The sequence below is a fragment of the Aphelocoma coerulescens genome, chromosome 14 (assembly GCF_041296385.1).
Source record: "Aphelocoma coerulescens isolate FSJ_1873_10779 chromosome 14, UR_Acoe_1.0, whole genome shotgun sequence".
NCBI classification, from domain to species: Eukaryota; Metazoa; Chordata; class Aves; order Passeriformes; family Corvidae; genus Aphelocoma; species Aphelocoma coerulescens.
Window position 1 is genome coordinate 12,516,042 of NC_091028.1, and position 25,518 is coordinate 12,541,559.

The window sequence follows — 25,518 nt, forward strand, 5'->3', positions numbered from 1 at the left end:
GTGACAGTGGCCATGCTGCGGTATTTCTGCCTGGCCCGGTTGGCGGGAGAGGCCTTCAAGGGGCGGTGAGCTCCCGGTGCAGTTGGATACACAGAAGGATGGTGATCTGAGGGGTCACCGTTTACAGTCCGGGCGTCTTAGCATGATTTTTAAGTGGTTTCTAAGCTGATAAAGCTCCCGTCTCTCACGCGGTTTACCAGCATGACTGACCTGAGAGATCTGACCCCGCGTTACCGATTGAAGCGCTGCATTCTGTCCCGGGCACCTCAGGTGGATGAAAAATGTGTGGTAGTATCGCTTTTCCCAGCATATGTGCTAATACAGTATATTCGAAGTGGCTCAGTAAACTTGGAATTTGCCTCCGATACCATCTTGAGGCGTCAATTTTAGAGGAAAAAGATCTCAAAAGAATAATCTGTGCCCACCTAAGAGACGAACACGTGAATTTTGAGTAGAGCTTCTGGTTTTATTTTTATATCCTAGTACTTTCAATCAATCGTCACAACAAACAATAAAAATGCCAGCATAAAAAAAAAAAAAGAGCAGAGCAGGTACTGTACATGGCATTTTAAAATTAAACCTTGTTTTATATTGCAGTATCTGCCATGTTTTGACAAACTAAGATGTTTAAGAAACTAAGGCAGACACGCCAGTTGTGTAATTTTTCAGGGAGTCACACGATGGCATCCAAACTCCAATTTCGTGTCCGTTCCCTACTGAAGCCTCAGGCAGCTCGAATGAATGGAAATGACGAGTGGCACTTTGTGCAGCTATTTTTCCCCCTCATTATATCATGGTAGCTGACCAGACTCTGACTTCCCAGTCAGCACCAGCACTGACACTAAAGTGAACAGAAATTGCTGTTTCCTGCCATCACAACCACATGTATTCCAAATGTGAGGCACGACATGGCTGCAGTTCAATCCATGGTCCCAGCTATTCCATGGCTCTTCCAGGAGCGTGTGTGAGGTCTGTGCTGCTCTTGTTTCACCACTCCCGCAGTTGTCTGTATTGTTGGAATGTGCAATTTCTGCAATTACCCTTCTTCCTGTTTGCACTTTTCCAGCCACTTTGGTTAAACAGTGGATCTGAACATTGGATTCTTCTTTCCCTGACATTGCACGTGCTGCTCTTTGTACTTTCCTGTACTGTTCAGCAACTTTTGATTTATCTGCTCTTCCTTCCTTCCTTCTCCCTTTCCTTTCTCTGTTGAAATTTCCCCTCAGTCCCTGTCCTATCACACTGCTATTCTTTTTCTTCCAGTCCTTACTCGGCAATCTGAGGGAGAGTGGAACAACTCTTAAAATCAAAGATTTCGGCACTGGCAGCTGAAGCCTGTTCCTTTAAGTACTCCACATGCAAAACTCCTGATCAATGGGAAATCTGGGGGAAGAAATCTTGCAGGAATGGCTTTTTATAACACAACTCTCCAACCGGCCGAGCCTCATGAATTTCATTGCATGCAGGTGATCTGAGAATAGTGAAGCTGACAGCTCTGTTTCCTAAACTGAATTCTGAAGGAGTAAGCAAGTTCTTGTATGAAATTTCATCTAATCCTGACAGGACGTGCCTGGAATGACACATTGGGAGGCAGAGCCTCGGGTAGGGACCTATTTCTGCATTGCTTTTGTCACCTGGAACCTGCTGCTTTGGCCCCTCTGCCCTGCTCTGCTGAGACCCAGCTGGAGTCCTGCATCCAGCTCTGGGGTCCCAGCACAGGAAGGACATGGACCTCTTGGAACAAGTCCAGAGGAGGCCATTAAGATGATCAGAGGGATGGAGCAGCTCTCCTGGAGGAAAGGCTGAGAGAATTGGGATTGTTCAGTCTGGAGAAGAGAAGGTTTTGGGGTGACCTAACTGTGGCCTTTCAGTACCTGAAGGGGCCTGCAAGAAAGATGGGGAGAGACTACTTAAAAGGAGGAATGGCTTTAAATTGAAAGAGAGTAGGTTTAGATTAGAGAAAAAATTGTTCCCTGTGAGGGTGGGGAGGGCCTGGCACAGGGTGCCCAGAGAAGCTGTGGCTGCCCCAGCCCTGGAAGTGCCCAAGGCCAGGTTGGACAGGGTTTAGAGCAACTTGGGATAGTGGAAGGTGTCCCTGCCCATGGCAGGGGGCTGTAACAAGATGATCTTTAAGGCCCCTTCCAATCCAAACCATTCTGTGATTCTATGATATGTGCTCTTTTTTTTCTTTAGTGTTTATTGTTTCTTTATGCTGAAGGTTTTCCAGAAGCTTTTGCTGCAGTTACAGCAAATACAGAAGTGTTCAATAACTTATGTCAGGCAGAGTCTTTCTGGCCCTGTTCAAAAATTATTTCTGCAATTGAATTATTTTTCACAGTATTTTTCTTCCAAGACTCCAAAGCAATCTTCAGTTGAGAATATCTTATTTATACCAAATAAATAGTTATGCTATTAGCTTAAGTACAGACCAATCAAAAATCTATAGCTAAATGAGAACATGTTGATTCCTCCATTCATTTTCTCAAAAAGTGCTATATAGGCGAAAAATCCTGTGGTGTTCAGAAGTGCTGAGCATGCAGAACTCTGCTCGACTGCTGTACAAACACGATTTGAAGGGCCTCTCAGCTTAAATAATGCCATGCTTTTTTAATTTTATACACAGCTTTCGTCTGCACCCACGCTCCTGGGGACTGAGCTGAAATAGCACTGAGAGAGGAGGAAAAGGAGAATCACTCAACTCATTCACATCTTTGTAGCAAAGGCGTGCATTATGGTCACAATTACCCCTAAAATAACTCTCACTTCACAGTTCTCTGGTTTAGTTCTCTCTGCATACAGTGGAGGTGACTATTTAGCTTCCCGTGATTAAGAAATATCAGGAACATTAATTAGCGAATGCATCCCATACTTTGGACATGGAAAACATAAAGCATTATTATGGATTGTAACATCTAAATCTGGAGGTCCACAGTCTATCAAGATTTTTTCTTGTCTGGTGGTGTTTTCAGGAAAATCACTGTACAAGACATGTGCCTTATTTTTCACCCCTGTCAACGATATCATTCCTGATTAATAAAGTACAGGAAGTGGGGAAAAAAATCACTAATGAGAGGTGCTCATACATGCAGTTCTTATTTTTATGCAGTTTTGGAAAGTGTATTTGCATTTCAAATGTTCATATTTCTGTGCCTTTCTGAATAGCTTAGTGTTCATTTCTACCAAATTTACCAAAACTCCAGATGCATGCAAAATACAAAGAATTATTGGGCATAGGAAACTTGATTAATTGTCTAGATGGCAGCAGAAATGCCATGGGGAAAGGAACTCAGTTAAATAAAATATATCAAAATTGACTTGGAGTAATCTGATGAGAGGGCACAGTCTCAGGCTGTGCCGGGGGAGGTTTAAGTTGGACGTCAGGAGGGATTTCTTCACAGAAAGGGTGATTAGACATTGGAACAGGCTGTCCAGCAAGGTGGGGGAGTCACCGTTCCTGGAAGTGTTTAAGGATAGAGCAGACGTGGCACTCAGTGCCCTGGTCTGGGTGACAAGGTGGTGTTTGGTCGTAGGTTGGACTCGATGATTTCAGAGCTCTTTTCCAGCCCGACTGATCCTGTGATTGTGTGACTGGAAACCCAAGTAAAAGCCTCAACAGTTTATGTACTTTTCCTAGCGCACAAGAAAGCCTCCCTGAAGTTCACAACAACCATCCTTTTCAGATTTAAAAAAATAAAACAGCTCTATTTCGGAGTAATTCTGTATTAAGCCCCTGAGCCGGTCACTTCTTACACGCTTTAAGATATTTGAGGGATGTGTTATTAATCCGAAGGGTTCGGAGGCGCTCGGAGCGATCCCGTCCAGCGGCGGGGACGGCTCGCTGTCCCTGCCGGCGCCTGTCCGAGCGCGCCGCACGCTGCGGGCAGCCCCAGAGCCGGGGGTGCTGCCTGCCCGGGGCCGCGATCGCACAGCGCTGTCCCGAGCGCTGGAATTTGACACGTCCCCGCGGAGCAGGGCCCGGGCGGAGCCGCCGCGCCGCGGGCACCGCGCACCCCGCGCCCCTCGCCCCCGGCCCCGCGGGAGGCGGCTCTGCCCGCCCGCCCCGCCCGCGCTGACAGGCGGGCGCTGCGGAGGAAGGGGAGGGCGGCCGCCCCGGCCTCACATGACCGCGGCCGCGATGGACGGCGAGCCGCCCGCGGGCACGGCGGGCGCGGGCACGGCCGCAGGTACGGCGGGATGCGGGTGGCGGGGCCGCGCCGGCCGCCCCGCGGGGAGCGGACGGGGCTCCGCGCCGGGATCGGGGCCGCGCTCCCCGCTGAGACCTGCGGGGAAGCGCCGCCGCCTTCCCCTCTTTCCCCGCGGCAGCGGGACCCCGCTGGCCCCGGCCCGCCCGGTGGTTGCCCACGGCCGGGCCGCGCCGGTGCCGTTCGGGGGCGGCGGGGGTCGCTCCCCGTGCGCTGCGCTCCGCGGGGGGAAGGAGCGGCAGCGCTGGCGGCGCTCGGGCCGCTGGGGTTACCTGCCCGGCCGGGCGGCGGGAGGTCGCCCCGGCGGCCGCCCCGGTGGCCACAGGCGGTCAGCTCCCCGTAGCCCTTCTGCGGGCTGGACGCGGGCACGGGGCGCGGTCCAGAACTTCTCCCGTGGGGAGTCACGCGGCCGAGCGCTCCCTGCGTGCTGGACAAGACTTTATTCCGTGCCTGCTCCCCGCCCGCCGGGGTGGACTCGGGGCACGTTGGAGCCGTTCCGCAGCGGGTCAGTGGGCAGCGGCACGGGCGGTCCCTGTGCCTCCGCTCCGAGCCGAGCCAGCGGCACATCCAGCGGGGAAAGCACCAGCTCCTAACGCTGCAGTTCTAGGAGCGTGCAGCTGGCTCTGGGATGAAGAAACTTGTAGCCAAATACTGCCAGCGCTTGTTGCGAAATGAGAGATGGAGGGAGCTCCTGGGTGAATTGAGGGAATAACGTGTTAGACTCCTTAACAGTTAAACTGAAGGAAACTTTTAGAGTGCTCTCTAAAGTTCTCTTCGAAGTGGCTGAAGTTTTGTACTTGATCTGTACATAGTTTTTTTTGTTTGTTTGTTTGTTTTGTTTTTTTTTTTTTTTTTTTTTTTTTTTTTTTTTTGCTCAGTTTGGAAAGAAATATGAGTAGGTAAGCTTAATGCAGGGAAAAATGGTTTGGTTGGATTATATTCAAGATCCACTGTGAGTGTGCTTTTGTTAGGCCTGTGATGCTCCTGATGCAGATAATGCTTATAAATAAATTATTTTGGAATATTTCTGTCCAGGACTGATGTAACATATTGAACAGCAGCCTTTGTGGAAAAAATGTCCTACTGTACCAAAGAGAGAGCTTGCTCAGGTATGTCTGTTATGGGTTTGCCATCTGCTTCAGGAGCCTTATAGAGTTGTCTCCAAGTATTCTTGAACTGATTAACTTCTGGTGATGGTGCTTCTGTACCTTTCTGATCTACTCAGACTTCTTTAGAAAACTTGGTTTTCTTTGGCAAAGATTTTATGAGGAACACTGAGAGAGGGTATATAATGATTTTAGCTAAAGAAAAACATTGCTGTGTTTTGCAATGTTTTTATTTCTAGCATCATGATGCAGGTTCAGAGATCTTTGAAGTTTCACACCCATATGTAATTCTTTTGGAGATCAGCAGCTTATCAGTGAGTATTTTGGGAGGAATGAAATAGGCAGAGTAATGGAGAGTCCTGATAGGTATCATTGATGCCCCCTATGAGACCACCTACAAATGCTCTTTGATTTTGCAGAGTTCAAACTACTTTAATACAATCAAAGAGAAAAGAAAAAAGGATAATATCCAATTTGTCGAAGTAAATTTTGCAGAGTGGCTTTTATTGATTTTTTTTTCCCCTTTTGCTTTTACTTCCATGTGAGTCTGTGTTGCAGTGATTGCAGGGAGCTAATCCAGGTGTGTTGGCTGTGCAGGGAGTGAGGTGTCTCTTTTTCTTCTGATGGTAAACCTTTTACTGTGTGTGCAGCCCGTGGGAGGGCTGTACAGGTTAGAGACAGTGTAATTTGCACATGACCGCTGATTTCTCCCACAGTCTTCAAGTTTTATGGGTTGGTGCAGGTTGATAGAGAAAAATTTACCAGTTCCAGACATGTGGAATTGGTACAAAAGGAGGAGTGGTTTAATGATTGCTTTTCGACAGGATTTGTGATGTGAGTGAGCTTGTTCTTACTATAAAGTGTGTGAAAAGGCCATTGGGAGGCTGTAGTGTCTGGAGTGGCAATGCCATTTTTTAATGCTTAAATGCTAATGGTCAAGTTTTTCCCCAGCATAATCAGGAGGGTGAGAAACGTGTAAGGAAGATGAGAGGCAAAACAAAGATAAACTATTTCTTTCCATGGGATATTCTTGACCTCTGTAGAAACAGTTGGTTGTGGAAACTTGCCAGTTTTGTAGTCAGGCTAAAATGTCCTTGTGAAAGTTTCCGGGAGTAGTTGTTTGGGTTATTGCTTGCTGGGTTACATTTTTGGGTGTGAATTTTTACACTTCCAACCTCTTTGTGAAAAATGATAGCTTTGCAGTCATCCACTGGGCGCTGGGAGCCAGCCCTAGTGAGCATTTGACTTTTTGTCTCTGTAATCTTTGGGCACATTCCTCAATGGATTTTTCTCTGCTAATCCTGTTATTTCTTCAGAGTAGCTCCATCTCACTTTATTGTGTTTGCTGCAGCTGGGGACTGTGGCTCATGGCTGGCTTGTGAATGGAATGTGTCCCTTCAGTTCCCAGACTTGGGAAATCAGATGAATCAGTTGATGATCTAACAGCACAGTTAAAAGAACAGGGCGCTAGGCTTAGGGTTAGCTCTTTACACACAGTAAATCTGTGTGACATTGGGATGAGATAAGTTGGTCTTGGAGTTTTTTTCTGCTGAAGTATGGGATTGTGGTAGTTTGAGAAGGAGCTAAGTGGCCTACAGCTGCAGGGGACTGCAGAAATTCAGGTGCTTTTTAATTATTACTAAATAAAGCTTCAATAGTCTCATCTATTTTTGAGTTGTGGCATAACTTCTCTGTTTCATCTCTAAGAGCACCAAGTATTGAATAACAGTCTTGAACTTACTTGGGAAAAAAACCCCAAACCAAAACCAAACTACCCACAACACCTCAAAAACAAAGGGAAATATAAAAACCTAACCAAAGAAAAAACCCCCAGAAAACCCAGGCTAACTAGTGCAGGGTACATACTTGTCATCTGCACTGAGAAAGCTCTGGTGGTGGTGTTTTGGTTTTTTTTAAGGAGAAAAACAAAATGTTGGAGCCTGTTTCTCAATATCTAATTTTATGATAGTGTGTGTGCTATTTTATCTCATTTTGGCATTGGGTAGCTTGTATTTACAAGGGAATTGTTGGGAAGGAGGAGGAAGGAGACTCTTAATTAGAGTGAAGCTAAGTATGATAACTTTTCTTGTATCCAGTAAGAAATACAGACCTGCCTTCTGTGTTGCACTCACAGCTGTGCAGCACTTGGCTTTGTTAGACTGATTCTTTTGCTTTTCTTTTTTTTTTAAATAAGAACTGCATGGTTTTAAGTTCTTCAAAACAAACCAAACAAGTTGAGTGCAGTTGTCTCAAAAAATATGTTAAGCCTTTAATAGGAACAAAGGTTTTTTGCTTTTTTGGGGGGGGACTTCTCTTGTTCTTTGCTTTTTTAGGTGATTTCAAATTATGTAATATTTTTAAAAAGGAAAAAGTAAGACAGGAATATATTTTATTTTGTAGTTGAAATCTGCACCAGCTTTCAGGGAGGCTGATGTGGACACGATTCTGGAATCATGGAGGAATGTGTCTGACACAGTAAGGGGGAAAGGCATTTTCATAATTCCTCAGGCTTCTCATGAGAAGACAGAAAGGAAAGGGAAATGCTGATGAATGATATTTACATTGCTGCTTTAGTATTCTTGGCCCAGGAGTTGGTAGTGGAGCCCTCCTTTTTTCCAGGGAGAAATCTGAGGTATCTGTGTACAAAACCAGTTTTCACATTCCCTTGCATTTCCTGTGGGTCAGATCCCCTCTGCTCCACACAGCTGTGGCCTGTGATGATGGAGGAGAGATCTTAGCTGGTTTTCCTGAACGTTTTGCTTCCTTACAGGCTCCTTTCTCCTTCTAGAAAGTATGCTACTAATGTAACAACTAATTCTGTGGCACCATCTACTTAAGCATGTCTAATAAATTTATCTGATTAGCACCTGGTGTAATAAAGAGTTGGTAGCATCAGCCATCTGTAAAATGGAGATGAGGCCTCCAAATTTGATTGACAGAGCTTAAACAGGGAAGGGAAATCAGTGTTGTGATTTACCACCTGTGCTTCCGGCCCTGGCATTGCTCTACTGTATGTGCTTACATGTAAAACCTCTGTGCAGCTATCCAGGTACTTGGAATTCTGCTCTGGCTTTCATAAATGCATGATTTTGGAAATCTGGATGGGGGAAACTGGTAACTCTGGAGGGCAGATTGCTGCCCCGTTGTTTCAGTGGAGTAATGAACGTTGAGCACTAACAAAAGGGTGAAACACATGGTATGAAGTGGAGAGATTTTCTATTGCAGTTGTTCTCTGGGTAAGTTTCTCAACTCCCTTCATTCCAAAGGCTGCCCGACACGTTACCAAAAAGAAAAAAAAAAAGAAAAAGTATTATGCAGTGTTTTCATAGCTGTTTTCTTTTACGACCAAACAAAAATTGGGCCGTGCTTTGAATGTTTCTTCAAACTTTTAGTTCTTGTCTTCTTGTTTGCATACGTATATGTATTATTTTTAACTTTTATATCAACTTGTTTTCAGTTGTACCAGGCCACTTCCTGATATCTTATTGGCAACAGATTGGGAAACTGCTGTAGCAAAAGCTTAGCTTGTAGGAAAAAGCTGATTTTTATTTTGTCTGCTTCCCAGTGTTCCAGGGGACCATTCCATACCGCATTTCTGTATCCACTTGCTGCTCTCTCTATATAAGCTTTACTAGATAATGATCTGCTGAAACCAAAGGGAACGTTTTCACAATTAGCTGTTCTCCAGCAGAGAGTTCGTGATGGGAAGCTCTAAGTGTTCTGTTACAATGCATGTAAATCCTTTGACTGGCTGAACACAGGAGCTTGTACCAATGAGTTCCCACCATTATCCACCATTCCTGGCCAGGGCTCTTGAGGCTGTTCCCAAACAGGCTCTTTAGTAAGTACAATGAAAAATGGGCTGAAGAATAGCTCCAGTACATATTGCTCTGTAGGGTTAGTGTTAATGCCATGATAAACAGTTCCTAAAAGCAGGTTAACAGCTGTTCCAAAGTCATTTTATTGTGTTCTCAGACCAGTGTTTGGGGGTGTAGATTCACTCTGAGTAACTGTCTTGTTGATACCAGACACGCTGAGGTTATTAATTAAACAGTAATTATTCAAACTTGTTTGCATGGTTGTCTGGTTTGTGTGATTTCACACATTTAGACAAGGTTGAGATGTAAAGAAGCTACAGACTATTTCAGGGAGAGCCAGGAGTGTGAACTGCTGATAAAGAGAAGGCATTTCCCGTAGGTGAATTTTAGAAAGCAAATTTAAAGAGTAACTTGATTGAAAACTGGGGAAGAATTACCTAGAAAAGAGCAACGTGGCTGAATTGTCAAAGGACTGTGGAGTCTTGCTTGGTGAGGCATCACTCTGTAGATGTCTTACTGGGCAATGGGGTTCAGATCTGTAATGAACTTGAGAGTCCTCAGCATCAGTTTGGTTCTGGGACTCACAGATGAAACACTGATGGTTTCATGTTCACCCTATACCCTTTTCTCCTCATACCTATATCTTGCCCTTGGGGGTTTCAGTAGTTTACCAGACAGTGTTGAGCTCCAGTTCAGGGACCAGTTTGTGCTGTTGGTTTTCCAGCAGAAAGATGGGAAGCAGAGACAGTGAATCAATAGGCAGGAGGAGATGTTGTGTTAGTACAGATTGGCACTGCTTGGGGAAGTAGTCAGGGTGCATTTTGAGTAGCCCTCCTTGGGAGAGGCCTCTGCAATGTTGGCCAGTGGCTGGGCATCACTGAAGGCTCTGGAATTCTGTGTAGGGATGTGTGTGTGTGCTGGAGGAGTAACAACATCTGCTGTGTCGTGTTGCATTTCACTGATGTGTCTTGAGCAGTTAAACCCAAGAATTACAGTGGACACCCAGAGAACTGCTGCTCTATCCAGGATATCCAGGATGCCTTGTGCTCTACAGATGTTATCACTTCATCCAGCAGCATCCCATGTCAACATTGAATTAGTTTGCATTACTTAACTGCAAATTTCTGGCAGGTAGCTGGAAATTTTTAGGAGCTGCTACATAGGTGGGGTTAGCAGGTGATATATTAGTCTATTAAAGCAGAGGTGTTAAGACTTGCTTCTCTGAGTCACATTAGCAGGAATCTGAAGCCTGACGAGGCATGTGGGATAAGGTCATTTGTCCTGGATTTGGTTTGGTTTCATTAAGCCATTTTATGGAACAAATAGCAAAGTGGCTGTTATGAAGTCATAGATCTGAGGAATTAAAGATTGCTTGTTTTTCCCGTTTATCAGGGCCTAGGGCACATGAAGGAGCAGGTGGGAAATCCTTATCAGGAGGAGGTCAGGGCTTTCAAGTTAAGGATATGACTTCTTATCTTCCCTGAGTTAATCTGTTACACAGTTAGCAACTTTTTGAACTATGTATCAAAGCTTAAAGAAATACTGCTTGCTTCTGTAGCGTTACTGTCTGTGTTCTCAAAATTGCAGATATATTTAAGAACTTCTGCACAATTGCAAGGAAGGGATAATGAATCCTACCTGGCTTTTCAGGTATCTTTTGTAAGTGGATTTGACTTGCTTTGCAAAAGAGCTTGTTCACAATATGCCTCTTACAGAGAGGAAGCAACCCACCTGCTCCAGCCTGGAGAGCAGAAATCAGGTATGGGGTGAATAAATTCCAGGGTTGTACCCTCATTTTTCACACTGTTTCCTATGTGTGGAATGGGTGGAAAAGAAAGGTTTGCTTTGAAAAACAATGTAAGCTTAGTTTACAGTCACATAATAGATGTAGTTATAAAGTCAGGTTGAGACAATAAACTGCAGTCAAGCACTTAATAAGAGAACACTGAGTCATCAGCTTTGCCCCTTCTTTGATGTCATTTGTCCTCTGGGGTCACATTCTTGAGACCCATCTTTTTTCTCTTCTGCATTTGTCTGAGAATCAGTTACTGTCCAAAGCTGCCCAGCTATGGTCAAATTCACTGTTAAAAGCTGTTTGTTTTCCAACTACCAGCAGTGGAATAGAATAGGTAAATTTGAAGATTTTGCCACAGCTGGCTGTGACTGGGGAATTGTCGGGTTGGTAGCACTTATTAGGAACCTTTTCCCTCTGCTTTGGAACTTAAGTATGTTGACATAGTAAATTATTGTAGTTCATGCTCACTGTAGCACACTGTCATAGAGTTTAATAAAATTATGTCAAATGAAGTGTCTCCTTCCTTTGTCATGATATGCAAAATTAATGGAATAAATTTCTGCAGCGCAGTAAAACGACACATCTTTTCTTTCCTTCCATGAGTTGTTCTAGGCAGGATCCAAAAGTGCTGAGCAAGGGTTTCGTTCATTTTGGCAGATCCTGCTGTGGTGGGAGCTGGACAGACAGGAAATGCAGGCCTCTTAGCTGATTCACAGAACAAATTTGGCCTGTGATTCTTTGCTTAGTGGAGATTTCTCTCTGACTCGATATAATTGGTGGTGCTCCTGGGTATTGTGAGCAGGGAGGTACCGGGGTTGGGAACGTGTGTGAAGCAGCATAACCTCCTGGGGAGTGGCCTGGCTGGGCTTCTGGTTGTGTTGCACCACTCTGGGAGCACCAAGCAAAGGAACAGAATATTTTAAGGCTACTTCTTTTACGATATCTTATCAGGTCTACTGTTTTTTTCCCTTTTTGTCTTCTAGATTTGGCAAAGCCTCCAGTAAATGAACCAAGGGAACCAGAACAGTTTCTAATGCAGACGCCCCAGGGAAATCCACTGCTGCTTTCCCACACCCTACAAGAGCTATTGAGCAAGGATAGTGTACAGGTGGAGCTTATACCTGAGAAGAAGGGCCTTTTTCTGAAACATGTGGAATATGAGGTTTCCAGCAAGGTAATGTGAACAAGTTTTGGGCTTGGTGAGAATGTATGCTCTTAAGAATGCCTTTGCAGTTTCTGCTGGCAAGGTCTTGAGTGGTTTAGACGTGCTGGGTGATGCTGGTTTGGTGTAGATCAGTTGTGTTGGCTCAATTTTAATGCAGTAGCACTGGGCCTTCCTGGCCTGGGTGTGAAGGATGGTCTGCAAGTTCACTTGCTTGAAACCTGAGCTCTGTACAAAAGCAGGTGTATGACAATGAAAACTGAATGGTTTTGTGACAAATGGGTGTAGGTAGCTGGATATTTCAAACTGTTTTGAGCTAGTGAAGAAATTGTATTGGCAGCACAAAAAAATGGTGCAAGTGCTGCTGTCTAAGCTGTGTATTGAGTTGCCCTCCCCCTTCCTTCACTGCAGAGATTCAAGTGCTCCGTGTACAGACGATACAACGATTTCGTGGTGTTCCACGAGATGCTGCTGCAGAAGTTCCCCTATCGCATGGTGCCAGCACTGCCCCCAAAGAGGATGCTGGGAGGTAAACCTGCATCTTCCTTTCTCACTGGAGGGGTTTTGCTTCATGGTGCAAGCGTAATCAAGGTGATACTGTTGAAAATAAATGTTTAAAAGATTGAAGGTCTTGGGTTCTGCTTGGCTCAGACAACAACTTTGAGGTTATAATACACAATTTGGAGGGGTGAATGATTGCCATCTTAGAAATTCCTATAGGTGAGATATTAATGCAAAACTTCAGTGGGGTTTCTTCCTGTGGAATTTCAGTATCTAATGATTTTTCTTAATAAGATTTTAGGTGGAGTTCTACACAGGAGCACGGCAGAGTTGCAGGTATTGCTTCTTAGAAAAACAGGTCATGATGATCATTGTTTAGTGGTGGACTTGGCAGTGTTAGTTTAACAGCTGGATTCAGTGACCTTAAAAGTTCTTTTCCAACCTAAATGGAACCAGTGTCAGTTCATTCAAGTATACTTTAGGTGTTAGACTAGAAACCAAGAAGTATCCCAAGACAGAAAGCATATCAAACTCCTTCAGGAACATTTTTCATTAATCTCAAATATTGACGCTGTTTTTAAGCATGTATTATTTTGAATGTTGCATAACTGTATAGAATTTTATCTTGTTTAATACTTTATCTGGGCAAGAACAAGCTTTTCAGTGTCTTCTCTCCTGCCCATGGTGCTAAGCTCACTGTGTTTCAATAAATAATTGATTTCAATTGAGGAGTCCATGTATTGCTCCAGTAAAGCAGAATTGGTAAACAGTGAGCAGAGCAGGGTATACAGTGAACTGGAGCAAAGCAAAATCATACCCCTGAAAAGCTTCAATGGTCATATATTCTTATGATGGAATGTGAACTGTGAAGGCTTTTTTTGGGAGTGTGAAACCCATGTATTGAATTTAACCTGATTCAGTGTTCTCAGCCAGAATTTCCACCTCATGCAACACCTGTGAGCAAAGATACCGTCTCTGATTAATCTCAGTGGAGAAAGGATGCTTGAAAGAAGCTCCCAATATCTATCACTTGTCAGGGACTGTTATTTCCTTGCACTGCTGGTGTGTTGATATTTCCCTGCATTCACCAGTGCATTTCTTCCCACACATATCATAACTTTAGGGAAAAAAAAATGATAGGATTAGTTCCCAAACTATGCTAGGAGAACAGTTCTAATACAGTGCAAAGCTGTGATGAGGCAGAGTTTGCTGATTGCCTTTAGTCCAGTGACTGCATATAGAAGAGCTGTGGAAGTGGGCCTAATGGAAACTGCAAACAGGAAAAAGGAAAGGGAACAGGTAGTTCTTGTTTCTGAGTAGATTAATGGACTGACAAATGGTATTGTAGGACACAGGATTTGATGGATTAGTACAGATGTGTGACTCTTGGAGCCTCCAAGTCCCAGAGCTGGATGGACAAAGCTCTGTGCTTTGTCCTTGGTGTGCTCCTCTGCTGAGTTACACCAATGGGGGTCTGCTCCCCTCCATCTGTCAGATGGAGATGGATGTCCTGCTCTGCTCATTTGGAGGATGGCAACCGAGGCAGATCCTGTGGGAAGTGTGTACATGACTTCACAAACGTCCATGTAGGTTAAGTGTGACCAAAGCAAAATCAAGATCTGCAACCCCAATGGCAGAAAAAGGAATTGGTGGGTGGTGCTGTAGTGAGGATCACCTGTGAGAGTCCTCAGAGCCAGCAAACTGCCAGCTTCAAACTGAGGGAAAGGAGTAGTAATGCTTCATGATACAGGAGTGTTGTCATGGATAAGAGCATTCCTTTAATTTCTTTCTATGCTGCTTTCTTTAATATTTGGTTTTATTTTTATTGCTCCTGAAAAACTCCAGGAACTCTGATTTACTGCCTTACTGCAGTTATTGCTAGATTGAAAATCTTCCTGTTTCAGCAAGAGGAGCAGAATTTTTTTAGTTTGACAAGACTCTGGATGGATGTACTGCAGATTACTGTGCAAGTCTTCCAAAGTACTTTTTGACATCTTGCATGAAAAGGATAGATGCTGATCCCAGGAGTCCCAAACAGACTGGGATATCCTCTGTGGAATTGATTCAGAGGAAGAAGAATCTCTGTAGGCCCACAGTTTGTAAGTGGAGGTTTCAGGCCTTAGGCTTGGTTGTTTTTCCTTCCTCCCTGACCCCCCCTGTGGAAATAACCACATGTGGCTGTGTATGCTGGATTCTGGTGAGGTAAAGAATGCTTGATGGAATATTTGTTCAGGTGGTCAGTCTAAAAGGTCTGGTTTTGGGAGCTGGCAGACTACAGGTAACCATTCTTTGTTTTTTGTTGCAGTGCTTTCTTTTTTCTCTCTGAGGTGTAATGTGAGATGCATTAATTGGAATTCCGTGTTTCTTCCTGCAGCTGATCGAGAGTTCATAGAATCGAGGAGGAGAGCGCTGAAGCGTTTCATAAACCTGGTGGCTCGACATCCCCCTTTCTCAGAAGATGTGCTCTTGAAACTCTTTCTGTCCTTCAGTGGCTCAGTGAGTGTTTGTTAGCAATAGTCCTGAGCTTGCACATCTTGCTGTAACTGCCTCACTGGGCACAGCATTCAGAATTGCTGTTAACCTACATGGGTTTGCTCCCTGTGATGAAGAGAATTTTCTCTCAGTAGGTGTTTCCACAGTGGAAAGTGGAAGGTAATTTCACTCAATGCCAGGAGTGTAGTATTTTGAAAATTATAACTGTTCTTAGGGGAATAGAGATTATGCTTTTCCTTAAATTAAACCTAACCTGAGTAAAGCTGTGTCTGCTGAGTTGTGCCTTACTGCTGCAATGTATCTGAGACCTGTGTGACCTGCCCTTGGGTTGCTTAGTTATTTCATGCTCATTTGATTCTGTATTTTCTCCAGGATGTACAGAATAAGCTAAGGGAGTTGGTCCAGGGAGTAGGAGATGAATTTGTGACTTGCAGATTAGCTACCCAGGCCAAGGTATGTATATGAATTTCTTGCAATGTGTAATTCTGGTTTAAATGGCTTTCTGCTCCAAGTGCTTCAGTTATGGCATTTGTGCAGTGATGGAGACCTTAGATAGGAGACAGTTGTTTCCAGAGTTTGAAGGACTTGTAATTTTATTGAAAAGATCAAATAAGCTTTTGACTCTTAAGGGCCTGATATTTCCAGCTAAATTCTGGCTCACGAATATGATAAAGATTAACCAGTGAATCCTGCTCAGAACATGTTTCTCTGTAATTACTTGTACTTACATAACAAACAAATGCACAAATTGCACAATTTAGAAGTTAATATCTAGACTGATGTCTTTCCCTTGTGCTCATGCCCTCATTCTGTCGGTTGTCCTCTTCCTGTGAGAGAGCAATTTGGACTGTTATGGAAAAGTTAGTTATAAGTTCTCTATATATCTGTTTATCCCAGTGATTAGTGCTATGACAAGTTTTAAGTACACATCCACTGTGTTCATTGAGCAATTTCAAAGCAAGTTGTTGTTCAGGTTCCTGCAATGCTTGCAGAAGATTTTGCAACTGGAGCTTAATTCAGGCTTTTACCAGTGGTAAACTGGTCAAAAAAAAGCTGAACTTTCAGTTCATGGTTGACTTTACTGGGCTGGGAGTTACCAGTAGGATCAGATCAGAACTTGTGAGCTTGAAACCTCACAAACCCTGTTTTAACTGCATAGTAGAATTGCAGATTTTGGCAACTCTGTCTACACTGGGTATCTGAACCTCTTTCTGCTTCTGAAGATTAGGGTTATTTGTGTGACATCTGACTTGAACACCTAAATGGGAAGCTGATCTCTGCAGAGTTGTTAAAACACAGCATGAGGGAGTGAGCACAAGAGGGAAGCCTGTCCCCTTCTGCAGACTGTGGTGTGCCTCTGATTTATCCACCTGTAATCCCTCTGTACTCCTTCAGGACTTCCTCCCAGCTGACATTCAGGCCCAGTTTGCTGCCAGCAGGGAGCTGATCAGGAATATTTATAACAGCTTTTATAAGCTCCGGGACCGTGCGGAGAGGATCGCTTCCCGAGCCATCGATAACGCCTCCGACCTCCTCATATTTGGGAAGGAGCTAAGGTAGGTTGGGAGGAACAGGGTTTGCTGATGTGAACGTTTCTACTGTTGGTTTAGAACTCAAAACTGTTGTCAAGTTTACCTGCAGATGGTCTGGTAAAAATGGGTATTTCAGTGCATGCTGTAGGACATGATCAATTTTCCTTCTATGAAAGGAGGAAATGCACGCTTTCCACTAAGGCTGCATTCCCTAGAGTGTGAGGAAAGCAAACAGAAATACTTTCACATTCAGGTACTTGTGTTATTGTCTCTCTCCCCAGTATGTGCACAGTTAGCTGCATTAGGATGGGACAGTGGTAGCTCAGCACTGTGAGCTATTTAGACTGATTTGAAACTCTGAACTGCTCTCTGCAAATAAGTTTTATCTACTGAGTGGGATTTGTCTCCTCGATGTGACCATTGCTTATCTCCTTCCAGTGCTCTGGGCTCAGACACTACCCCACTTCCTTCCTGGGCTGCTTTGAATAACAACACATGGGGGACTCTGAAACAAGCCTTGAAGGGTCTGTCTGTTGAATTTGCACTTCTGGCAGATAAGGCTGTGCAGCAGGTGAGTTCTTTACTTTTTTCTTTTTTTTTTTTTTTTTTCTTTTTGTAACATGAATTTCATCCTTGAATTTCATCTTCAATCATGAGCTCTGTGGACATAAGCCCTTCAAGAGTTAAGAGGGGAGATTGTAGTCCAAGCTCACATCCTCAGCTACCAGCCTGCTTGTTCAAGCTTGTGTGAAATACCTGGACTGTGTTTAAATGGGGAAAAAATGTAACAGGCAAGGGAAAGGAGGGAAAAACCTGCTTTCTTTCGTAATTTTAAATGGTTACTGCACACGTTAAGCTCACTACTAGGGTGAGCTGTCCAAAAGTGCTGTGTTCCATCTTACTGATCTGCTACAGAGAACCCAGAATAACTTACTTCTGAATCAAATTTTCACATTCATGTACTTAAACATTACATGAGAGTCATTCAGACAGAAGCACCACGTTCCTGTCCAAGTGTACAGTGTGATAATGACTGTCAGAATAATGTGAGAACACGACAGACTGCAAAGGCAAAGTAATAGTTTTGTCTTCAGTGCTCTTCATTGCATTGTGTTAAAACACTCAGCATGCTTTTGTAGATCAGTCAGGCCACGTCTCTTTCTCCAGAGTTTACGTTCCAGAGAGCTCTATTGATACAGGAAGAAAAGAGTATTTTGTAAAATAATAAAACTGGTAGTGAAATTTTTCTTGGTGTCTCATCTCTGCCTTCTGATGCACGAACTATTATGGGGAACATGCAGGTATTCAGAGTTTTAATGGATTAGTTATCTTGTAGGAAGGAAAGATGAAAGATTGGAGGATCTGCAAGAGCAAGGAATTCCAGGCAGAGTGCGCTGAAAGGACTGACACGCAGGCCTGTGAAACCAACTCCTCTTGTTCTAATGATCAGTCAGTTGGAAAAGCTGTTCCTGCCTCAGTCAGGTCTTTGTTCTGCACACTGAAGACCAAACACTCCAGTGCCATCAGAGAGATTTTTGATGCGGTTGTGTAAGCGCCGATCTGCCCTGGAGAGTGCAGCGAGAGCCTGCGTGGTGGGGTGAAGGGCTGTGATGCCAGGCTTACGTAAAATGTACTTTTTCCCTTGTTTTCTAGGGTAAACAGGAAGAGAATGATGTGGTGGAGAAGCTGAACCTTTTCCTGGATTTACTCCAGTCCTATAAAGTGAGCTCTGCTGTTCTTCTGCCAACAAGAAAGTTGTTTAGAGCAAGCTTGTGCTCTTTAGAGGGTGTAACGCCAACTGGATGGAAAACTGTTAGTGAGGCCAGTTCAGAGGCAAACTGGGCATCTGGCAGAGGGAGGGGAGTGGCTGTTGGCCATAGGGAGCTCTGTAGCCTTACTGATCAGCTCGTCTCATGATGAGAACTTGCCAAAGAGCAAACTCTGCAAGGAATTTAAAAATATGAGTGGTTAAACTGTATGGATCGGGTAACTTCTTGTTTTTAGATTTGCCTGCTTTTGAGTCTAAGCAGTGAACTAGAATGCTGCTGGTTTGCTCATGGAGACATGAGTTCAGTTATGAATGAAAGGATTTTGTTAATACTAATCTTTTGGTCAACTGTGTGTGGCAGCCTCTCCTGACATTCCCAGGCTGGGACTGAAATTGAAGGACACTATTGGGCCAGCGCTTTAATTAATTGCCAGCACTTAATAGTGAGAAGGTCAGAAAAGATAGGAGGTCTGATAAGATCCAAAATGTTGGCAGAAGTGATGCTCCAGGTTGCCTCTTAAGCTCAATGGTCTGGGTTCAAGCAGTTTTGTTTCTTAAATTCTTAACTGCCAGCATTTTTTGACCCTCTTGAAAGCAAAGGAGCAAAAATCTGCAGCATAGAAATGACATAAAGTGTGACCACGTGTGTGTGTTCCTGATGTACTTGGCTGTGTGTTTGCTGACTCTTGGCTCCCACTATGTACCTGTTGTTTTCTTTTCCCATAAAGGACCTGTGTGAAAGGCATGAGAAGGGGGTATTGCACAAGCACCAGCGAGCGTTGCACAAGTACAGCATGATGAAGAAGCAGATGATGAGTGCCACTGTACAGAACAAAGAACCAGAATCAGTGGAGCAACTGGAGTCTCGGATTGTGGAGGTAGAGCAGGCACCTCGGAGAGCTAAGGGTGGGACTGGGCTCTGTAATGGTGCTGCTCTCCAGCTCAGTCACATTTGCAGAGAGCTTTTGGACTGAAAGGGTAGCCTGTACTTTGGGAAATCTGAGCTACCCGCTGTGCCACATGGAAAACATGTTTGTTTTCCTCAACACTTGTTACTGGCTCTCTGGCAGCACGTCATTTGCAGGAGCTGTGGGAAGCAGCAGTCTGCGTGATGGAGAGGGCAGTTCCTGTTGTATCAAATGGGTCCAGGAACTGCCTGCTTTAGGTTTTTGGTATGTTTTTGAATTACTGGTATGGGGAGGAATGCTATTTTCTCCTGCTGTAAGTGCTTGGCACCCTCTTCCTGGTCACTGAGTTCCTCTTCTTTCAGCAAGAAAACGCGATCATAACCATGGAGCTGCGGAATTACTTCTCCCTGTATTGCCTGCATCAGGAGACACAGCTCATCCACATCTACCTGCCTCTCACATCTCACATTTTGGGCGCCTTCGTCAACTCCCAGATTCAGGGTCATAAAGAGGTGAGTTCTGGACCGTGTCCTTTTTCCCAAAATAGGAATGAGAATTTGAATGGATTTGTTTTCACCCACTGGCCTTCATCCTGTAATCCTCTGTGCAGCCGGGCTCTCTCATAACTTAAAAAGTTACCTCAGGTTTTTCCACTTTGGGGTGAGGATCAAGGTTGGCCTCTAACCCCTCTAAAGGACAGTATCTTCTTGCAGCAAGTTTTTTTCATCTTTTCTTCTCTCATCTGTAGCTGGCCCTACCCTATGGGTAGTTGAAAAAGACTCAACCATTAAATTTCTACTCTGTAATGAATGATGTGTGTTTGCTGGATTAATCTGTTTTTTTTTGTTGTGCTACACAGAAATTCTATGACAAGAAAACTTTCTGGGTTTTGGTCTAAACCTCAGAAGTTCCCTTTTGTTAAAACCTAAATATGGGCTTTAATATTCCCAATATACAGACTTTCTTGCTTTGGTTATATTAGAAAAGTCTCTTCTCCTTCAGCTCCCTTCCATCCATTCAGTGAAAGGATATGATGAAGAGAAATCTCCCTTCTGTACATGCTCAGGAAAATGTTCAGGGAGCTGCACATAGCACCAGTCTAAAAGGAGCAATCTGGGTCCACTGAACTTCCTGAAAATACTTCAGCAAATTTGTGTTGTGCTTCTGAGTACCCGAGACTGCTGCTAGAATTCCGTGTGGTGAGATTGTTACCTGCTGTGTGGTCATGTCTGCTTTCTCTCCTTCTCCACTCACAGATGAGTAAAGTTTGGAATGAATTGAAGCCGAAGTTGAGCTGCCTTTTCGTGGGATCTAGCAGTATGCCAACTCCACCACTGTCACCTCCAGAGGGAAACTTCTTTTCCAGTTAATGTTCTGAGCATCCCACATGGAGCAAGAAGGGCAGTCAACGAAGGGGTGGGACCTCTACCTCCAATGAATCCTCCAAACAGCTATTTTTATTTTTTTTTAATACTGCTGCTTTGAGCTGCTCTCTGATTTAGACAGACTGGATGTGGGGCAGAACATATGGATATAGAGACAATTTTGTAATTCTGCAATGCTCTGGGGCAGAGCTGATGTTCATTATCCTGCAGATACTCCTCATGGGATCGGGATATGGCCTGGCACAGCGAGTGCTGCAGTGCTGTTGCTGAGGCCTCTGCATCTTGTACTAACAGTCCTCCAATCATGTTTATCTGCAGCTGTGCTGACACATCTCTGCACGTCTCTGAAGTGCTGAGATGAACAGGATAGCTGAAGCACTTGCTTGTAGTGGAGATAAACTGCCTTTTATGTCTTGGAGGGCCTGTGTTAGGGATGTGTGTGCATAAGGAAAGCTGAAAGCCATCCCCCATCCCATTGTAGGTATCTGGATTTGATTTCTTACTGCTAGACTTCAGCACAAAATGAATGAAGTGGTTGGATTTTGTAACCCAGCTGGGCAGGGGTCAGTGCTGCTGTGTGACAGGGATTTTCCTGATGGTGCTGGATGGATGTATTGTCAGTGTGTTTCCCTTCATGGTTGCAGGGCAGCCTGCGGACTTGCTCGTATTTTTCAGTTTGGGGCCAAAGACAACTGGGTTCAGAAACTCAGAGGAGTTTGCCTGGCATAAATGAGAAAATAATTGACTAAAACACTCCTTAAATGTAAACCACTCGTACTACAGGAGCAGAACAGCTACAAGGTAGCTTGTTTATTTCTTCTGGAGGTTCTGACCTCCATCTGGCGAGTAGCTGTTTAGGTCTGTTGGAGAGCTGCTGACCAAAGGGTGGTGTTTTCTTTGGTGTAATATCAGAAGTATCCTGTTACACCAGCAGGCTGGAACACAGTGCTGATAAAGTTCTTTAGCAAAAATTCAGTATTATCAGGATGTTACTGTCATTCTTCCTGGCTGCGGGTAGCATTGCAGTGTGTTTGTTTGTGAAGGAGAGCAGACAATTAAGTGAAAGTTCTCATCTCTAAAAACACCACAGCCCTTGGTAATGGGGTTTTCAGATCAGTTTATGGTTGTGATAAAGGGACTAAACGTTCTTCACTTTGTATCTCCAGTGACTTTCCCTTGGGAGGCAAAGGGGGAGAATGTGCATGTTGTGTTACCTCAGGGGAAATGGTGCACATCCTCCAGGGAAACTGATAATCAAACTGCAAATGTCTGCAGCAAAACTGTGTGAACAGGACTCCCTGAATCTGACTTCTCTGGGGCCAAAATAGCTTCCAAAGGGGAATTTGGACTTGGCTTCTTAGAATTTTCTTTGAATGGGTAAAAAAGGAAGCATGTTAACAAGGATGAGTGCTTGCTGTCAAACTGGAACCATTACAATATTTTCCTACTGGGGAACTTCCCCATTATCAGGAAGTATATTTAAATCCTCCAATCACAAAAGCTTTTTTGTTTTGCTTTTGGGGTTTGTTTTTTTTTAATTTAGAAAATTCAGTGCAACATGAAACTCTTCCTAGTCCAGGTAGAAATTCTGGATTAGTTTCTTCAGCTAGGAGCAAGAGAAGTTATTTTCCCCGTTTCAGGAGACTGAATAACCATTACTCACATTCCTCAAAATGGAGTAAATACACCGGTATGGGTGAATTCCTTGAGTGCTGGGCCTTAAAGCAGTGTGTAGCCAGCCTGCACAGAATGCATTAAGAGCTTTTTCCAGCAATTCAAATGTTAACTCACTTTCCTCCTGCACATGGGCCTTGTCCAGTGAGACAGATGAGCTGCAAATGGCTGTGACAGATTTGATTCTCTCCGGGAGATTTCCTGAGTGATGCAGAAGAAATTCTGCTCACAAAACAAACTGGCAGGGGAGGAAAATGTTTCTACAGTCCAGTTACAAAGAAGGTATCATCTCAAGCATGGCATGACAGGTTTTTCTGCCTGACCTTGTCTTGATGAGGAAGATGGTTTGCGGTTCAAGTGTGGAAAGTGTGTTACCAGACTTTTCCATGCTCTTCACTCCTGGCATTATCAGAAGGTGCTGGCTGGTTATGGCTGGCTTAGTCTCAGCACCCATCCTCCCTCATTAATCTTTGTTTGCCTGATGTGGTGAACAGTGAAATTGAGAAAATAGTGTATGTTTTGGGGCAAGATCTGATAATTTATGATGGGTCTCATATGTAATTTGTTTGACTGGGCAATGTTCTCTGGGAGCAGTTGCAAATGACTAGCCTGAATGGAACTTTGCGTTTCTCACTTTTAGAAAAAAATTACAATTTTGAACTTGATTTAAAATCGAAAAACAACCCCCCAAAAAGTGAAATCAAAATAACATGAGGGCTTTAGACTAACTCCTCTTTCCTGTTCTCCTTCAAGCACAAATTCTACAGTCCAAGTGCAGAGACTGTAACAATGATAGAGACACACCACAGGATCTATAAAGAAACTGGAATTACATTGTTTTGAGAAACACCCATTCCTCCATTGTCAGCCCTTGTGTCTTTGAAGAGAGTTTTGGAGGTGGGCTTTTCTTGTTTTGCATTTACTCTGTTCACCAAGTATTTGAGAACTGAGGCCCAGTATTCTCAAAGCTGATCCAGCTGCTGGCACTTTCAGAGTTCATTTCATACTGGACTGTCAAGCTTCTGTCTCATTCCTAGACACATGCAGACACTATTTCATACAACCCTTAGTTTGCAAACCTTTCTTCTGGGGGACTGGTCAGTGTGCAAATAGCACTGTTTGTTTACCTCAATGTGTGAGGGATTTCCTTACTGTCTTTGTTATGTTCAGTTTATGGATCTGCCAGACTTAGAGGGCAGCATCAAGCACACCTTCCTTCCTCCAGAGTGAAGCAGCAGGGACTCCAAGGATCCATCAAGCTGACTTCAGCTGTCTGTCTGCCCTAGCCAACGTGGGGAAAACACTTGTAGTTACCTCCGTGCTCTTGCCCTCTGCAGTAAACGCTAACCAAACCAGACTAATTGAGGAGTGTGTGCTGCCTACCTGAGATCTGATGCTCCTGTAAGATGTAGTGCCAAAATGTTAATGTGCTTTTGTGAATGGAAGCTTTTCTGTGTGTGCTTGAGGTTGGGGAACTTTCATGTGTTCAAAGGAATGATGGTAGAAAAGCCTTCAGTGTCAGAGCGGTCCTGGAGGTACCAGGCTAGTCAACACCTGAGACCCTGAAAGGCTGGCTGCCTGAAAATTGTTCTCTGAAAAGGGCTCTATGTTTTGTCACTCCTGAGGGCTTCTCCACTTTGAGCTGTGAAGTGGGAATATCCAAGCTTTTTGTCAGTATCAAGTGTTGAAAGGCTCAAAACTCTATTTACAATACCTTAAATCTTTGATCCTTCTTTCCTTTTCCTCCTTCCATCTTCCTGGCAAGTTGCTCCTCTTAAGTTGTAACATGTTCAATAGTGCCTTGCTGCATTCCAGTGCTTTTAACTCTCCTTTGACCATACAAGGGTGTAATTCCTGGAATTTGTAACAGGCTAATTTACACTCTTCAGTTTGTGCTGTTTACTAAAAGACAAAGATCACCAGCTGGGGACAGAACTTAAACTGTGCCAGTCTCACAGCAACAGGAGCAGTAACATCCCAGCTCTTTGACATGAGCTAAAAATCAGGGCTGGGGGAAAGCATCTTCCTGAAAGGACTCACCTGACTGCAGACAGGGGATAACAGAGAAGTGCAAGCCTGAGCCACGCTTGTTCTTTTCCTACCCAAACTCCTGGAGGAACAGGAAGTAATTCTGTGTGATTGTCACGTGCTGTCTCTCACATAGCAATTTACAGTTTCCACCATGAAATAAACCAAGGTATTTAACAGGTATTGGCTGCCAGTCATTCCCTTTCCTACCATGCAGTAAGGTCCTACACTCTGTAAAAGCTGCCTGTCCTTTTGTACATATTCTGTTTGCTCCAAGCCATTCTCTCTGTTAGAGCAGCCAGGAACCCTCACTGCCAGGTCAGAAGCAGAGGTTGGTATCAAAACCTCTGTAAATAACTCAAGTGTGCAGCACAAAAGGAAAAGTAAGGTTTTAAGGTATTAATTCATCCTCCTAAGTCTGAGCTGTGGCTTGCTGAGCAGATGAAGAAGGACGTTTTTGAGTGGTATAAATTTTTCAAAACTGCTGGAGGGAGACAAGAAACAAACATAGTTCAGAGGGTGTGAATTTTGCCTGCCTGGAATATCCTGTATCTTTGCTTTGCTCAAATAGCCTTATGTATGAAGCACTTTATCCAAATGCAGGAATTAAAAAACTATTACTACAGCTGGTAGACTGGAAATGTTTACAGATCCTACATGACATTCCAAGATTCTATCTGTATTATATGTCTGTAAAAGTGTTTGAAAAAAGAAAAAAAAAAAAAAACTTGTGTAAGAAGTTACATATGTGATGTGTTATTTCTGGCATGGTTGGATTAAACGTTGCTGCCCACCACGGTGAGCTGGGCTGACATCAGTGCTGAGCAGTCACCTGCTCCTGCCCTGGGACAGAGCGTGCAGCCCTAGGGGATGGTGCTTTGCAACAGGGACTTGCTGAAAGTTGAATTTGTTCAGCCTATTTTTACCTGAAATGCTCAAATAATTTGACTTCACAGCAGGAGCTGCAACAGTGAAAGCTGGGCTGAGACAGGGCTGTACATCTACCTCTGCCTTGTGTTTTCTTAATTCCCGTAACCTCACACTGCGTTCAGCTGGAGAATCCTGAAGGAATCTCTGGTCTGAACTTTTGAAAAGACTTTCACAGCACCATTACAACAGAACAACACATGCTTTACTGAAAAAATA

At 44.1% G+C, this 25,518-nt stretch overlaps 1 protein-coding gene across 3 annotated transcripts; it reads left to right on the top strand.

The window, feature by feature from the left end:
• The first annotated feature begins 4,103 nt into the window (after positions 1–4,103).
• SNX8 (sorting nexin 8) lies at positions 4,104–25,478 on the top strand. Of its 3 annotated transcripts, none has more exons than XM_069030403.1 (12): positions 4,139–4,184; positions 5,238–5,311; positions 11,905–12,095; positions 12,495–12,612; positions 14,959–15,080; positions 15,450–15,530; positions 16,473–16,633; positions 17,048–17,180; positions 18,263–18,331; positions 19,106–19,255; positions 19,648–19,797; positions 20,542–25,478. In XM_069030403.1, exons 2-12 carry the CDS (start codon positions 5,278–5,280, stop codon positions 20,653–20,655), a joined length of 1,323 nt encoding a protein of 440 aa, XP_068886504.1. In that variant the 5' UTR covers positions 4,139–4,184; positions 5,238–5,277; the 3' UTR covers positions 20,656–25,478. The 3 variants fall into 3 exon arrangements, with proteins under 3 accessions (XP_068886503.1, XP_068886504.1, XP_068886505.1); XM_069030404.1 differs by lacking the exon at positions 4,139–4,184 and adding an exon at positions 4,690–4,707; XM_069030402.1 differs by lacking the exon at positions 5,238–5,311 and having other exon boundaries at positions 4,104–4,184.
• Positions 25,479–25,518: the final 40 nt, after the last annotated feature.

What these genes read in the sequence shown, in the direction of transcription:
- SNX8 (XM_069030402.1), top strand. Translation starts at nt 4,121, where the DNA reads ATGACCGCGGCCGCGATGGACGGCGAGCCGCCCGCGGGCACGGCGGGC. An exon ending in GGGCGCGGGCACGGCCGCAG is followed by an intron (nt 4,185 to 11,904) that starts GTACGGCGGGAT and finishes TTTGTCTTCTAG; the next exon opens with ATTTGGCAAAGCCTCCAGTA. An exon ending in ATTTACTCCAGTCCTATAAA is followed by an intron (nt 18,332 to 19,105) that starts GTGAGCTCTGCT and finishes TTTCCCATAAAG; the next exon opens with GACCTGTGTGAAAGGCATGA.